Genomic DNA, 17,334 nt, shown 5'->3' with positions numbered 1-17,334 from the left:
ATTGTTCGATAATTTTCACACTCTGTTGGGTCACCTTTCTTTGGAATGGGAACAAATATTTGTCTCTTCCAGTCAGTTAACTAACATTACTTCATTCAAAACTTCAAATTATTCTTTAAAAATTGCTTGTTGCTCTCCTTATGAATAATTAGTAGAGGGCTATGAAACAAAAACATAAGTGAAATTAAACGGATAAAATTTTCAGGTTTGGGAAAGAAATACATTAACTCAAAAGTATAATGTAGAGCAATTCCTTTAAGCATTGGTTTAGATTTGGTTACTTATGGTCTGTTTCCTTGTAAACCAGCCGCTTTGATCATGTAGGCCTCCACACCGCCAGATGTCGCTGTGGTTCCATAATGGTGGTGGGTCTGTGTCTCGGTGGTTATAAAGTTGGGGGTGGAGAAGCCGAGAGTACCTGGGAAATGATGGCTGATGAAGAGGAGGAAGTCAAGCAAATCTTGCAGAAATTGCAGGTGAGGCAATAGGTTGAAAGCTGTACGTGGTGGTGTTTCTCGGGGAGAAGTAAGTAATTCAGTTGCAGTGCGTTCGAAAGCCTGGCACTTACTCGACGCTGCATGCGTGTGCGGTTACTATAACAACTGCGGAGGGTGCCGCAGCCGCACGGAGAGAGAGAGGTGCTGCCCATCTGACTGCACTTAATTTCAGTGGTGTTTGGAAAAGGATTTGCTGCATCTGAATTTATTCCTGTACATTAAAGTTTTTTCCCCAACTCACTCTCGATAAATCGCAAATGTATGTGTCTCTGTTTAAAAACATATGTACTATACATGTGCATACATACACACATGGCTGGCCTACAATGAGGGGTTTTATCACGGTTTTGACTAACACATTAACGTTTGTTCAACACTTTTCTGCTTCAAAAATTGACAGCCTTTACAGATAAGACTTGTATAAGGCACGTACAACTTGGTACGTTTTAGAATTTAACAGTTTTAATTTCTTTGCACTCTAATCCCAGATATAATCCTAAATTGAGATTTAAGGCTGGAATGGGGGTGTCCAGATTTCGCCCAATCCACATTTGATTGTTGAAATGAGGACTAATCTTCTTTGTTTGGTAAATAGGAGTTTATTGGTTGCTTAACTCTTAATAATCCAAAATTTTTATTTTAAACTAAAGAAAAAGAATTTGTGAACTTGCATAACTGGAATTGAAATATTAGACCTGTGATAGTCCTGAAACTGGCTTTAAAGGATCTAATGCAAAAGTTTAAACATTGGTGAATTTTTAAAAGATCATTGAACAAATTAACAGTACTTTTTTGCAGTGGGCTTTATTTTCTGTCTGTCTCATGGTTTTCGCAGTTACGTGCTATGCCTCAGAAAGCTGGACAATGATTAGGTATAATAGGAGAATTGATGCCATTGCTGTGGTGCTGGAGAAGAGTATTGAATATACCATAGACTGATAAGAGAACAAATAGGTTTGTCCTGGAGAAGGTGAAACCAGGCTGCTTTTGGGGGGCAAGGATTCTGAAGCTCTGTCTCACATACTTTGGGCATGTTGCAAGGAGGGACCAGTTCTTGGAGAGGGACATTATGCTTGAGAGAGTGGAGGGACAGTGCAAGAGGGAAAAACCCTTGATGAGATGAATTGACTGAGTGAATGGGGTTTTGAGGGTAGATGTGTTGGAGACAAGAAAGTTGGCTCAGGATAGAGCAGGATTCAGAGCTGTTGTACATAGGGTCGCTATGATTCATAAGTGACTCAACAGCACATAACAATAACAACAAGAAGAAGATCTCATTTGGAATAACTTCTCATCATACATTTCCTAGTGTGTACTGATTGAATCAGGTGTTCAGTAAAGCAAAGTTTTTATAACCGTACATAACCAAAAAAAACAAATCTAGGCATCAGTTCTTCTGCCCTCCTTATTCCTTGTCGAGCACTCAGATCATTGCCTGAATCAGGTGCACCTTAGTCTTCAAACTGACATCATTATTCTTTAGTATTTTGGAGAAGTTCTTGACAGTGGACTTGACCAAAGCAAAATTTTGAGGATGGTGCCTAAGCAAGGTCATAAGGTCGCTGTGAGTTGTAGTGTACTTAATAATCTGATACCACCAGTAAGTATAGTTGAATGAAGTCAGGTGAATGGATTTGGGGTGAGTTGTTGAGGTACTTGATAAGACTTGATGAGATTAGATTATGTGCTGCTCTTTGAATATGTCTTGGAGAGGGTGCAGCTGGAGTGCTCTTTGAATGCAAGCATGATGAGGCTTTGCCCCACAGACTTTGGACATATTACTAGGAGGTGCTATTCTTGGAGAGGGACATGATGTTGGGAAGGGTGGAAGATCAGCGAAGGAGAGGAAGACCCTCAACGAGGTACCTTGACACGGTGACTGCTGAAATGGGCTCTTGTGTGTCAGGAAGTGTGAGGATGGTGTAGGACAGGACCGGGTTCAGATCTTTTGCTCATAGGGTCGTTATGAGTCGTACTTGACTTGATGGCACCTAACAATAACAATAACTGCAACTAGATGAAGCTTTCGTAGCCTAATGGGCAAGGAGTTGCACAGTGTGAGTAGTATACACCCACTGCTGAATGGGAGACAACTGGGCCATCTTCTGTGTGATTTACAGTCGCTCTAAACCTGCTTGGGGGAGGTCAGCTGTGAGACTTGACAACACTTAACAAAAACAACAACAGCTGCTACTCAGAGAGCTCTGATGGCCTAGTGCATAGGGAGTTATGCTGCCAAAGGCAGGTAGGTCATACTTACTAGCTATACTATGGGAGAAAAATGGATTTACAGCCTCATCCAGTTAGGTACTGGGTTAGGTAGGAGTCGATTCCAACTCAACAGCAATTTGAGAGAGACTGCTATTCAGGTCTAGGAAAAGTTTTTGCATAGGGAGACTCAGTGGCAAAGCATGTAAAGATGGAAAGAGAATGCCTATTTGCAAAGAATGCGAGAGGGCCAGGAGATGACTTAACCATATTGAAAAAAAAAAAACACAATACAAAATAAAAAAACAAAAAACCAAAACCACCAATACAATTTTTTAAAAAATCTGCAAAAATGGCAAAAATAATGAGCTAAGCTTAAGTTGATTTGTTCATAATGGAAAACATTGCTTTTCTCACATGCTTATTGTACTCACAGAGCTCCATTGTGTATTCAAATATCAACATAGGAAAATCAGTGATGAAATTGTTCTGTTAGGAGGTTTATGTTTAAGTAAAGTGCAAAGTTTTCTTCTTTGGAGACCAGAACCAGGTAGGTTCTTGTTAATTTTTTAATTTATCTCAAGTTGTAAAGTAAAATGTTTTTGATTTTCCAGTTTTGGTAGGTTAGTTATTTTAGAAGCCCTCCTGGGACAGTGAGAGAACCTGGCATGGGACAGACAACGTGAGAGTGGCCTGGAACACTGGCTTCTTCAGCATTTGTGGCATTTTGATAGGCCTGATCACTTGCCTATTGCGTCATTCCCAAATAACATAAGGAGTCAGTATCTTTGGGTCAAGACTGGTGTGGATTGGCCAATCTCAAATTTCCTTGTATTTCTACTTAATGATAGACTATCCTTTCACTTCCTAGGAACTGGTGGACCAGCTCTATTCATTTCGAGACTGCTATTTTGAGACACATAGTATTGAGGATGCTGGGAGGAAGCAACAGGATGTTCAGGAGAAGATGGAGAACACACTGAAGCAGATGGAGGAAGTAGTGGGTATGAGCTCCAGAAGAGTGCATCCCCTCCCTACCTTCACCTAGACATTATAGAGATTTGCTTTCTGTCTGCAGTGATGGCTGTGGATGATATAATAGAATATTTCTTCCAAGGGTTCTTGTTTAGGGTGGTGACCTATTAGTTTTAAACTACTTTTCCTAAAGTTTGTATGTAACAAATGCCATAGAATAAAAGCATGCCTGTTGCTTAAACTGTGTTCTTATTAAACTAATTTTCTACATCTAATTCTTTTGTTTGTTTTCTGATCAACATATATAACCATATATATATGTGTGTGTGTGTGTGTGTGTGTGTGTATATATATATATATATATATAGTTATATATAGTTATGGTTATCTTTGTAAACCAGCAACCCCAAAAACTGTTGCCATCGAGTCAATTTTGACTGATCGCAGGCTTCCTTTGGGTTCCTGAGGCTGTAAATTCTTCGCAGAGCAGACTACCTTATGTCTTTGCATCAAAGTAACAATTGGTTCAAACTGCCAACTTTTCAACATGTACTTTTCTACTATATACTTTTTTCTAAACATCATTTTATTCACTTAATTGCTTCCTGTTTCTTTGACCAAATGTCTTCGAAGGCTGTGCTATTGATTAACAGAAGTTTAAACCCCTTAACCTGATATTCGTGTCTCTATCATCTCACTCTTTTTTCTATAAACTTGTCTCTGATTACGTATTTACAGAGGAATCTCTGCCTCTGATGTATTTCCATTTCTTTGTGAACCTGGCACACGAATGTCTGCCTCAGCATCTTTGTTTGCACACTGCACACTGTTCTAAGCTAAAAGAAGAGGAAGGCCTCTTCTTTTCCCTAATTCTTTTTTTTTTCTATAATTATATTTTATTAATTTTCATAAACATTTACAGAGATTTTGGGCTTCCACTCATTCATTGTTGCACTATTCTCTCTACCCTCCTCCCAGTTTGTTCTTTCCAAATGCCACAGTGCTTGTCAAAGCCAGTTCTGATTAATCTTCTTTGTCAGTGTATCCTTTGCCATTCCCTATCACTCCTCCCTGAGAGAGACTTCACTCTGAGTCATAAGGAAGAGGGGATGGCGTATTCTCTTAACTACTTCCTGCTGAAAAGGGACGCTGTGGGTTTCAGGGTGAAGATCTTCTCTCACTACTCTAAAGGGCCCCTTTGGCAGTAGGAAACACATAGACTTTTATGGAGATTGATTTTGGAATTTAGATGCACTCTTATTGATTGTGCTTGGCTGTACATGTTCATATCCTTGAAGATGTATCATGGGGGTGTTGCAACCTAGAAGACACAATTTTGACTAACAAGTTATAAGTACATGAGTCTAAAAATTATGGAAAAGTAAAAGAAAAGATTCTTTCATTGTTTTACAAACCCTCCCCCAGGTCCCCTCCACCATGTAGCCCTCGCTCTAGTCTCCTGTGATGACAGAAATACCCAGTTATATCTCTCTTTTAAACGGTTCTCTCCCTCCTCTGTTTCAGTGCAGTACACATTATTGAACCCATCTTACTCAGTCTCTCCCCAGCCCCAAGGACAGTCCCATTCTACAACAGTGGCATCATGTAATATTTGTCCTTTTGTGACTGGGATATTTCACTCAGCATAATGTTCTCCAGAGTCAACCATTTTGAATAATATTGCATGAGTTCCTTGTTTTTTAATGCAGCATAGTATTCCATTGTGCGAATATACCACAGCTTCTCTAGCCATTCGTTTGTTGATGGGCACTTAGGTTGTTTCCACCTCCTTGCTATTGTGAACAAAGCTGCAATAAACATGGGTGTGCATATATCTGCTTGGATGTCAGCTATGGTCTCTTCAGGGTATATTCCCAGTAGTGGAATTGCTGGGTCAAATGGTATCTCTATTTGCAACTTTTTGAGAAAGCGCCATACTGCTTTCCACAGGGGTTGCACCATTTTACACTCCCACCAACAGTGAATCAGGGTTCCAGTTTCTCCACAACCTCGCCAGCATTTGTTGCTTGCTGTTCTGTTAAATTTTGCTATTTTGACTGGGGTGAAATGATATCTCATAGTTGTTTTTCCCTAATTCTTTAAAACAGATTCATTGGTCTTAAATCATGAACTCCTTTTCATTTATTGTTTTACTTTTTCAGTACCTTCTTTGTTCTTTTCACCAGACTGGAAACCCCTCAGATGAATGGCTGGCTAGTGCTCTCTTTGTTACCTCGTTACCCAATATGTGTAAATATTTTCTTCAGCTTTTTCCTAGAGTTGGCATGGAGTTATTTCTTTGAGAGATAGTGCCCTTATCTCTCATATCTGAAGGACTGACTGTTTTTCCCATTTTCCTTTCTTTTTCTCTCCTAGGTTCTGTCCAGGGCAATGCTCAGGTTCTGATGCTAACAGGGAAGGCATTGAATGTGACTTGTGACTATAGCCTTAGGGCTGAGGAGCTTCTCTCAAAGGCTGTGAAGCTGGAGCCTGAGCTGGTAGAAGCCTGGAACCAGCTGGGTGAAGTGTACTGGAAGAAAGGGGATGTTGCAGCGGCCCACACCTGCTTCTCAGGAGCTCTTACCCATGTGAGCTACCTGTTGTCTCCTCAGATAATGCACATGGGAAGGATGGGACTTTTCTGGTCTCTTCTCCAAAGACTTGAATACCAGAATAGAGCTGAATTGGAACCAAGAGAACAGGATCCAAAGGGAGGAAGAGTGAGGGGGCAGATCTGCATGAAGGGATAGGGAACTGAGAAAGAAGGGGACAGGATCAGATTCATTGCAGATGGGAAGTGGAGAGCAGATAACAGGCAGATTTGTCCTAGTGCATGGTGTAAGGTGCAGATGGCCGCAAGAATAAAGATGAATTAGATTTAGAAGACTGAAGCCACAGTAGTGCTGGAAAGAGGAGATGAATGGGAAGGCTGAGCAAACATCTTCTCCATTTGCAGTGCATGAATAAAGTCTCCCTGCAAAACCTGTCAATGGTGCTTCGCCAGTTGAGGACCGACAGTGAAGACGACCATTCTCGCCATGTCATGGACAGTGTCCGGCAGGCCAAGTTGGCTGTGCAGATGGATGTCCATGATGGTCGCTCCTGGTGTGAGTGCTCTTACAAGACCTCTAGCCATTTCTAGACAGTGGTTCTCAGCCATGGCTGCACACTAGAGTGCTCTGGAAACCACCACCTATTGATTCTGACTCTGGGGTTAAAAACCAAGCCATCTTTGTTTTGAGGATGCCCTAAAGGTACTTTGATAAACCTCTATTCTGGGATCTTTTGGCCCAGGAAAGAAGGCTTACATCCTCATGTAAGCAAGACAAAGATTTGTATAGTCTGTTCAGATTTGTTAATTGGGTCTATATTTAGCTCAGTGGAATTTTGAGTATACTAAATGTCATGTTATCTATTGATTTGTGTAAGATAGGAAGCTTTTCAAATAGACTTGACGGTGATCAAAGTAGCTCATACCTTGATATTGGTCTCTTACTCACTTTCTATTTCTCTTCCAGATATCCTGGGGAATGCATACCTTTCTCTTTACTTCAATACTGGCCAGTGCCCTAAGATCTCCCAGCAAGCCCTCAGTGCCTATGCCCAGGCTGTAAGTATTTGTGGTCCTCTAGGCCAGAGCAATAGAGGCAGCAACAGAAGCAAGGGCATTCTCTTTCTTTTAGCCAGCCTGGGCACTGTTTGCCTCCATGCAACATATGTGGGTTTGCTAATCTTTATTTGTAGAGGCTCCTTATTGCTCTTAAAACTTGAGTAGTAGCAGCATTTGTAGTGTAGTGTCTTAGTCCTAGAGCGCTGCTTGTGTTCTCTCACAGGCATGTATAACCAGGTCACAGAACTCACCTCAGAAAGTGCATCATTTTTGTTTTTTATTAAATATTTTTTTTTAACTGGGAAAAACATATTGGGGGTACAAGGAGGTGAGGGTTGGGGGCAGAAGGGCGAGGATGGGCCAGGATGCAGCTGCAGAGCCGCACAGCTTGGTCGGTGGGGGGGAGCAGGCGAAGGAAATAATGAGGGTCCAGTGGGGACCAGATGCCACAGAGGAATGACAAGCACCCTCCAACAGTAATTAAACCAACTGTCCCATTGATCTGGGAACCGGATGCCGACTCTCTGGCTTCTTCATGCCAAACAGGGGCACAGATACAAAGGGGGGAAGGGAGGACGCCCCATCACCCCACCGGTGGTCCTGGGTCACAGCTGCCCGCCCTCCCGCTCCCGAGGGCTGCGACGGCTCACCCCGAGCCGGGGGCCAAGCGCAGCTCTCCCCGGGCAGAAGGCCACGACGGCTCACCCCGGACAGAGGGCCGAGGGCAGCCCACCCTGGGCAGAGGGCTGCGACGGCTCGCCCCAGGCAGAGGGCCGAGGGCAGCCCACCCCGGGCAGAGAGAAAGTGCATCATTTTTAATGGGAACAAACATTCCATTAAAATATTATTTATTCATCTTAGTGTACATTTTTAAATAAAAAGAGAAAATTCTACTTATTTTTAGGTGCATTCAGTTGGTCCCTGAGTGAAATGGCCCTCAATCCTGCACCTATACACACTTAACTATTACACCAATGACAATAACAGTGATTGGTGTGGAGTTGGGCTGTTTTGATCCATTGAGTTTTTATTGGGTAATTTTTTTTGGAAGTCACTTGTCAGGACTTTTTGTATAGAGTGTTTTAGTTTGGAAGGTATGCTGAAGCCTGTTTAGCATTATGACAACAGGCATACCTTACACTGGCTGATGAGTGGTGACTGTATTTGAGGTTTATTGGCTCTTCAAATTAAGTGCTCTCCTTGATTAATCATTCAGTTTTATGACTTTAGATTGTCCTTACTCTAAAAAGTAGCAGCATGTAGTCCCTTCTCCATCGTTTCTTAGGAATTGATTCACTGGAGTTCATGATTTGCTTTTAGCAGCATTGTATTAATACTAACAGGTGTGTTTTTTAAGCATTGCCCTGTTACTCATGAAAAGATTCTTGTTGACTTCCTAAGCACTTTATTTAACCTCTCTCCTTCACCTGGGAGGGAGCTCTGGTAGCCTAGTTGGTAAGGATTTATGTTGTCAACTGAAAGGCAGGTGCCTTGAATCCATGAGTAGCTCTGTGGGAGAAGGTGGACAGTCGGTTCTCATGCAATTTACAGCATCTGAAAACCTGCTATGGGTCAGCTAGGACTTGGTTTCAACGCAATGGCAGTGAACTTGGTTTTGAATATTTACCTGACATAGGGAATTGCTTCACTTGCCATTATATCCTCTTGAAGCATTTTATAATTTATTGGGAAGCAGAATTTTTCAAATAACAAAAGTCCACACTTAGATGTAAGATCTACTGTCTGCTACTTCTAAAAACCCACTGGAGGTTCTGACTCAACAATCTTATGTATAAAATCTGGCATTAAGTTGTTGTTTTAATTGTAGTTGACATTTATTTAACAAAACTTTTGTCATTCACCATTCTTCACCTCATATGATGTTCATTTTGGCCATTGTGTTGTATAACCATCACGAGTATACATTTCACATTCTCCTCCCACACTTAATAGAAGCTTTCTAAGCAATGAATCCTTTTCCTCCTCCTCCCTCTTGCTGTCTCTAGTAATCATTGGTAAAACATCTACTAAATAGATCTGTATTCACTTGCCCTTCCAGATACATAAATGGATTAATGTAATTTGACCTTTTAGACTTACTTAATTCACACAGCATAATGATTTTAAGGTTTTTCTATATCGTTCCGTGTTTCAAGACATCATTCTTTATTGCTGTCATTTTTTGCATAGTATGGAGTTGTTGTTCTGTGTCGTTGAGTAGCTTGCGACTCATACCAACGCTATGTACAATAGCTCTGAACCCTGTTTAACCCTCTGCCAACTTTATTATTTCTGACACACCTACCACCACCATCTCAGTGACTGAATCAATCCATCTCATCGAGGGTCTTCCTCTCTAGCACTGTCCCTCCACCCTTCCAAGCATGATGTCCCTCTCCAAGGACTGGTCTCTCCTTGCAACATGCCCAGAGTATGTCAGACGAAGCCTCAGACTCCTCGCCTCCAAGGAGCAGCTTGGTTTCACCCTCTCCAGGACAAACCTGTTTGTTCTCTTAGCAGTCCATGGTATATTCAGTACTCTCCAACACCACAGCGCAAAGTCATCAGTCCTTCTTCTGGTATCCCTAGCTATTGTCTAGCTTTCTGATGCACAGCCAGTAATTGGGAAGACTATGGCCTGTACCAGGTGCACTTAGTCTCTAGACTGACATCATTGCTCTTCAGTACTCTGGAGAGGTCCCTGACAGCAGACTTTCCTTAATGAATACCTTTCTTGATTTTAAACCACACAGTATTCTCCTGTTCTGTTTGAATGACTGCCTCTTGGTTTAAGTATTGATTCTGCATGTGTTACGTGTTATGTGCTGTTGAGTCGACTATAACTGATAGTGAGGCGATGAACAATGACTGTGAACCCTTCCCTATCTTGAGCCAACCTCACCATCTCTGACACACCTGACCCCGTTGCCACAGTCACTGTATCAATCCATCTCATCCCGAGTCTTCCTCTCTTGGCACTTGACCTTCTACCCAAGCATAAAGTCCTTCTCCAAGGACAGGTTCTTCTTGACAATATGCCCACCAAAGTATGTGAGGTGGAGTTTCAGAATCCTTGCCGCTAAAGAGTAATCTGGTTTCAGCCTCTCCAGGACAGACTGGTTTGTTCTCTTGGCAGTCCATGCTGTTCTCAGTATTCTTTTGCAGCACCACAACTCAAAGGCATTGATGCTTCTGTCATCCTTAGTCATTGCCCAGTTCTCAGATGCATAGCAAGCAGTTGAGAAGACCATGACTTAGTTCAGGCTCACCTTAGTCTCTAGACTGAAATAGTTGCCCTTTGGCACTCTGGAAAGGGCCTTGACAACAGACTTTCCTAATGGAAATTGTCTTTTGATTTCCTGACTGCTGATACCAATGGTGTTGATTATGGATCTGAGCAAGATGAAATCATTAACAACTTCAATCTTATCTCCATCTATTGTGATGCTGCCTATTGGCCCAGTGGTGAGGATTTTTGCTTTCTTTTTGAGATGCATTCCATGTTGAAGGCTGCAATCTTTGGTCATCTTCAGCAAGTGCCTCAAGTCCTCCTCAGTTTTGGCGAGCAGAATTATCCTGCCTGAGCACACTGTAATTAGAGTATCAGCATTTGACTTTAAGGATATGTTTTAGGGGTGGTTAGAGGTAGGAATGAGAATCTGCATGTGTCTGGGAACAAGCCAAGTTGAAATTGTTTTTGTCACTCTTTGATTATATTAACATCTCACTAAACATTTTAAAAATACTACTTTTTAATCTTTCTAATATTGTGTGCACAAATTGTAATTATGTAATTATATTTTAAATTTCCATGTGCAAAAACCCTACCATCCATTACTGAGGTTTCATGGACTGAGGAAACTTTTTTGGGTGAGGTTTTGTGTTGTACTTATTGGTAACTGTATGCCACACAAGCAGTTGCTATAAGAAACATAACATTTTTCTAGAGAGAGGAGGTCTCTGCGATCTATAGAGTATAGCCACCCTTCAGACTGAGACAGGATCTTCTGATGATCTTTTTAATCCTACTCTAGGAGAAGGTCGACAGGACAGCTTCCAGCAACCCTGATCTTCATCTCAACAGGGCTACGGTAAGACCTGTGGAGGACGGGTTGTTATTCTGAAGGTCAAATAAGACAGACACCTAGGCCTTACCCTGTGAATATAACTGAATATACCTATAGACAGTGGGTACAAACTGCTAGTAGAAAGCCAAATTATTTCTCAGAAACTGTTGTTCACTTTGGCTTCAGTATGTGTTGGAGTCAGTGGAGGCAAAGGAGAGGACTGAAGAGGTGGGAGGGAGAACTCCAAGTGTTAATTATATATGCACAAATAAAATGACTCACTATATACAACTTAATTACGTTAGAGTTTGAGAGCTAACTTCTTTGAGTATATTTCTGCTTTGAGTTTGGCCACGATGGAAGCTTGTAAGATGTGGCCAGCTCTAGATTGTTCATGGTTGGATTAAGAAGGAAAACTGATTATTACTCTAGATTCCTGGCCCTTGTGTCTTTACTCCCAGTGACATAGTTTATGTTAAATACACTTGAAATTGGGGAGTTGTTGGTTACTTTCTGTGCAGTTGCATAAATATGAAGAGAATTACCAGGAGGCACTGGAGGGCTTCTCACGCGCAGCAGCACTGGACCCTGCCTGGCCAGAGCCCCAGCAGCGAGAGCAACAGCTTCTGGAATTCCTGGATAGATTAACCAGCCTCCTTGAGACCAAGGTAAAGACAACTAAAGGACTTGATCATACTCCTTTTTTTGGGCTAGGAAGCAGGATGGGCTACTTACTTCCTAAGTAACAGGTCTTTGAAAACTCTGTGAACACTAAAGGAGTGAGGATAGTAGGAGTAGTACTGTAGTGGTAGGTCCCAGATTGAAAGTCAGTTGAAATGAGGAGGAACGATAACAAACATCATTTAATAATTGAAACATGGAATGTACATAGCTTGAATGTTGGAAAACTGGAAATTGTTAAAAATGAAATGGAACTCATCAAAACAAGTATGAGATATCATCTCACCCCAGTCAGAATAGCAAAATTTAACAGAACAGCAAGCAACAAATGCTGGCGAGGTTGTGGAGAAACTGGAACCCTTATTTACTGTTGGTGGAAGTGTAAAATGGTGCAACCACTGTGGAAAGTGGTGTGGCGCTTTCTCAGAAAGTTGCAAATAGAGATACCATTTGACCCAGCAGTTCCAATGCTGGGAATATACCCTAAAGAGACCATAACTGACATCCAAGCAGATATATGCACACCCATGTATATTGCAGCTTTGTTCACAATAGCAAGGAGTTGGAAACAACCTGAGTGCCCATGAACAAATGAATGGATAGGGAAGCTGTGGTATATTCACACAATGGAATACTATGCTGCATTGAAAAACAAGGAATTCATGTAATATTATTCAAAATGGGTGAGCCTGGAGGACATTATGCTGAGTGAAGTATCTCAGTCACAAAAGGACAAATACTGCATCATGCCACTGTTGTAGAATGGGACTGACATCAGGGTTGGGGCAAGACTGAGAAAAACGGGATAAATTATGTATACTGCATTGAAACAGATGAGGAAGATAATAATTTAAAAGCGATATATGATAGGGTATTATGGTTATCACAGGAGTCCAGAATTAAAGTTGCATAGTGGAGTGTAATCGGGTCGCTGAGAGGGGTGCGGGGGGATTGTTTACCAAAGAAAGAATTCTTTTACTTTTCAAAGAGCAGAGCGAACTGGGGCGGGAAGGCTGGGCAGGAGAAAAGTTCAACAATGAATGAATGGAAATCCAAAATCTCTGTAAATGTTCATTAAAATTAATAAAATTAAAAAAAATTAAAAAAATTAATAAAAAAAAATGGAACTCATGAACATCAACATGCTAAGATAAGGGAGATGAGATGGACCAGCCTTGGCCACTTTGAATCAGAAAATCATATGGTATATTATGCAGGGAATGAAAATCAGAAGAATGGTGTTGCTTTATAGTAAAAAAAAAAATAAATTTCAAGTTCTATCCAGAAATACAATGTTGTGAATGATAGGATAATATCCGTACACATACAGACCCATTAATATGACTGTTAATTCAAATATATGTTCCTGTACGTGGAGCCAAAGAGGAAGATTGAGAATTTTTACCAAATCTTGCAGTCCTAAATTGACCGAACATATAATCAAGATGCATTAGTGATAATTGGTGACTGGAATGTAAAAGTGGGAAACAGCGTAGAAGGAACAGTAGTTGGAAAATATGGGTTTGGTGGTAGAAATGAGGCTGGAAATAGAATGGTTGAATTTTGTATTTACAGTGATTTATTCATTGGAAATACCCTTTTAAAAAGACACAAATGACTTTACACATGAATCTCACCTAATGGGCTGCATAGGAATCTGATTGATGACATTTGTGGAAGAAATAGTTAGAGAAGCTCAATATCAGCAGTCAAAACTAGGCTGGGGTGGACTCTGGGTCAGATTATCAGTTACTCATATGCAAGTTCAAATTGAAGCCAAAGAAAATTAAAGTAAGTCCACAGGAACCAGGGTATGATCTTGAATTAATTCCATCTGAATTTTAAGGTCATCTTAGGAATAGATTTGAGGCACCAAGACCAAACGAGTTATGGGATGATATCCAGGATATCATCCATGAGGAAAGCAGAAGATCATTACAAAAACAGAAGAGAAAGAAAAAATAGAAATGGATGTCAGAAGAGACTCTCTACATTTCACTGGAGTATTGATAAGCCAAAACAAAAGGAAAACGTGCCAGAGTAAAAGAGGACAAAGCAAAGTATTATAATGGAATGTGCAGAGAGCTGGAATTGGAGAATAAAAAGGGAAGAATTTGCTCTGCATTTCTCAAGCTGAGAACTGAAAAACAAATTTAAACCTCAAGTCACAATATTGAAAGGTGCTATGGGCAATGTAGTCAATGACTCAGAAAACATCAAAAGAAGATGGAAGGAAAGCATAGAATCACTGTACCAGAAAAAGTTCAGGAAATACCATATGAACAGGAGCCATTGGTAATGAAGGAGGAAGTGGAAGCTTCATCGAAGACATTGGCAAAAAATAAGGCCCAGGAGCCAATGGAATACCAGTTGACTTATTTCAGTTAACAGGTGCAAACTTGGATGCATTCAACAGTCTATGCCAGGAAATGTGGAGGACAGCTGTTTGGCCAATGGATTGGAAAAGGTCCATATTTGTTTCCATTTCCAAGAAAGATGACCCAATAGAATGTGAAAACTATCAAACAATATCATTAATATCTTATGAAAGCAAAATACTGCTGAAGATCGTTAAAAAAAAAAAAAACCAGAACAGTACATAGATAGGGAACTGCCAGAAGTTCAGGCAGAATTTAGAAGAGGCCCTGGCACTAGGGATGTTATTACTGATGTCAAATGGATCCTGGCTGAAAAGAAACAATATCAGAAGAATATCTATTTGTGCTTTATTGACTATGAAAAGACATTTGACTGTGTGGATCATAATAAGTTGTGGCTGATTTTGAGAGGAATGGGAACTTGGAATACTTAATCGGGCTTATGTGAAATTTATACCTGCCTGTTGTGCAAACAGATCAAGCAAGAGAACACTGCATGGTTTCAAATTAAGGAGTGTGTCAGGGTTGTTTCTTTGTCCATACCTTTCCAATTTGTATACTAAGCAAATTATTTGAGAAGCTGCACTCTTTGAAGAGGAATGTGGCATCAAGATTGGAGGGAGACATATCAATAACCTGTGTTATGCAGATGACACAGCTTTGCTTGCTTGAAAGTGAGGAGGATTTGAAGCACTTGTTGCAGAAGATTAAGGCATGCAGCCTTCATTATGGATTACATCTCATTCTCAAGAAAACAAAATTTTTTACCATCGGACCCACTGTGACCATCATAATGGATGAAGAGATTGAAAATATCGATGACTTCATCTTGCTTGGGTTCACAATTAACACCCTTGGTACCAGCAGTCAGGAAATCAGGAGACACATTGTAGTGGGAAAATCTGCAGTTAAATCAGGAGACACATTGCAGTGGGAAAATCTGCAGTTGGGGACCTCTCCAAATTACTGAGTAGTAATGCATCTGATTCAGGCCATGGCCTTTATGATCATTTACTATGCATCTGAGTGCTAGACAGTGAATAAAAATGACAGAAAAAGAATTGACGCCTTTGAGCTATGGTTTTGGAGAAGAGCACTAAACATCCCATGGACAGCCAAAAGAAACAAACAGATATGTCTTCAAGACGGTGCAGCTGGAGCGCTCTTTGAAGGCAAGAATAATTTTACCTCACATACTTTGGGCATCTTGCTAGGAGGGGCTATCACTTGGAGAAGAACATGTTGCTGGGAAGGATGGAGGGTTGACAAAGGCGAGGAAGACCCTCCAACCAGGTGGATTGACACGGTGATTGCTGCAGTGGGTTCTTATGTGTCGGGAAGTGTGAGGATGACACAGGATAGAACAAGGTGCAGATCTTTTGTTCATAGGGTCTCGATGAGTGGTATGCCACTTGACAGCACCTAAAAATAACAACAGCAACTTCTTTTGGGTAGAGTCAGTAAAACAAGACTAGAATAGACAGACATAAATAGTGGTAGAGGTAGGTGGGTGAGAGAGGATAGATTCAAGGAGGGTGACTGTTTCTAGCTTCTTGTCTCTTTCTTTTTTTGCAGGGAAAAGTAAAGGCCAAAAAGTTGAAGAGCATGCTAGGAAACTTGCGTCCAGCCCACCTTGGTCCTTGTGGTGATGGACATTATCAGTCAGCCTCTGGGCAGAAGGTGACACTGGAGCTGAAGCCATTGAGTTTGCTGCAGCCTGGTGTGAACAGTGGTTCTGTGGTCCTGGGAAAGGTGGTCTTTAGCCTTACCACGGAGGAGAAAGTCCCCTTGTGAGTGTCTCTTTTCTTCTTTTTTACCTTTCTGAACTAATCTGACCTTTCGCTGACAGCTGAGTGCATTGTTAGTTTGCCATAGTACTGAATTCTTCCCTTCTGTGGCTGCCCCATGAGCAGGTATTATCTAAATGGTTCAGCCAGTTGCTTTCAAATTGATTTTGGCTCATTTTGACTGACTGACTGCATGTATGTCAGAGTAGAATGTCCCATTATCTTTTGTTGCTCCTTTGATTCACTTGTTTGGATTGACTTTTTTTTTTTTTATAAATGTTTTTGTTTGCTGTTGCACATATTCTTCCCTTCCTCCTCCCCCATTCCACTCTGCAGTGCACCTCCTGTTCCAGATTGTTGTTGCTTCTGATTGATTTTTAAATGTTAGATTCCTGGGAGTCTTGTTTTTTGTCCTTGTCATCATTTCTTTCCATCTTGTGTGGCAAATAGGTGCCAGTTTTGATCATTTGACAATAGTTGCTTTTTGACATCTTTTGTGCAGATTTCTGAGCTTTGATGGGTTCCCCAGGAGAGTTCTGCTTTAGATTGCAGTATTTGCTCTGAATTCAGGTGTGTTTGAGATGATGTGCCTGAAGTGGACAATTCTTTGCTATTTCATGTGTAGATTCTCATTCCTGTTTATTTTATATGTTTTTGGACTTTGACTGCTTCCTGAATATATACATAGGTACATCTTCCAGCCCAAACCTGACCTTTAGGCTCCCCTTAACCAATTGCCTATGGGTTCCAACCAGAAATCCTTAATTTACTGGGTTCAAACTTAATCTCATCATCTTTTCCTTTAACTCTGCTTCTCCCTCCTGTATTTACTAATAGTGAATCACAGTATCGTTACTAAGTCACTTAATTTAGACTTCAGAAAGTTGTTAAAAAAAGTTGTTCTAAGTTTTTCCATTGTCCTATATTGACGGATTTCCTAAGTTCTGTATGTTTACTTTTTGTCCCTGCTACTTTGTATTTGAAGTCTTTTGGGTGGTGCAGATGACTGATGTACTTGGCTGCTAATCCAAAGGTTGAGAGTTCAAGTCCACCCAGAAGTATCTTAGAAAAATGGAGTGGTGATCTGAAAAATTATCCATTGAAATGTATATGAAACATATTTCTTTTTTT

The 17,334-nt window shown here is 40.9% G+C and overlaps 1 protein-coding gene across 1 annotated transcript in view; it reads left to right on the top strand.

Annotated features, from left to right (window-relative positions):
- The first annotated feature begins 367 nt into the window (after window positions 1-367).
- The window catches only part of TTC5 (tetratricopeptide repeat domain 5), a 27,881-nt gene continuing 10,914 nt past the window's right edge, over window positions 368-17,334 (top strand). Inside the window, exons 1-8 of the mRNA XM_006883090.1 lie at window positions 368-476; window positions 3,577-3,709; window positions 6,057-6,268; window positions 6,637-6,787; window positions 7,199-7,290; window positions 11,325-11,381; window positions 11,879-12,025; window positions 15,992-16,206. Of these exons, the coding sequence (XP_006883152.1) occupies window positions 426-476; window positions 3,577-3,709; window positions 6,057-6,268; window positions 6,637-6,787; window positions 7,199-7,290; window positions 11,325-11,381; window positions 11,879-12,025; window positions 15,992-16,206 (1,058 nt within the window). The 5' untranslated portion in view covers window positions 368-425. The remainder of the gene's footprint in view (window positions 477-3,576; window positions 3,710-6,056; window positions 6,269-6,636; window positions 6,788-7,198; window positions 7,291-11,324; window positions 11,382-11,878; window positions 12,026-15,991; window positions 16,207-17,334) is intronic.

This window comes from Elephantulus edwardii, unplaced genomic scaffold (genome assembly GCF_000299155.1).
Source record: "Elephantulus edwardii isolate Elephantulus edwardi_28Jun2011 unplaced genomic scaffold, EleEdw1.0 scaffold00026, whole genome shotgun sequence".
Lineage (NCBI taxonomy): Eukaryota > Metazoa > Chordata > Mammalia > Macroscelidea > Macroscelididae > Elephantulus > Elephantulus edwardii.
This window is presented reverse-complemented; position numbering and strand designations above follow the sequence as displayed.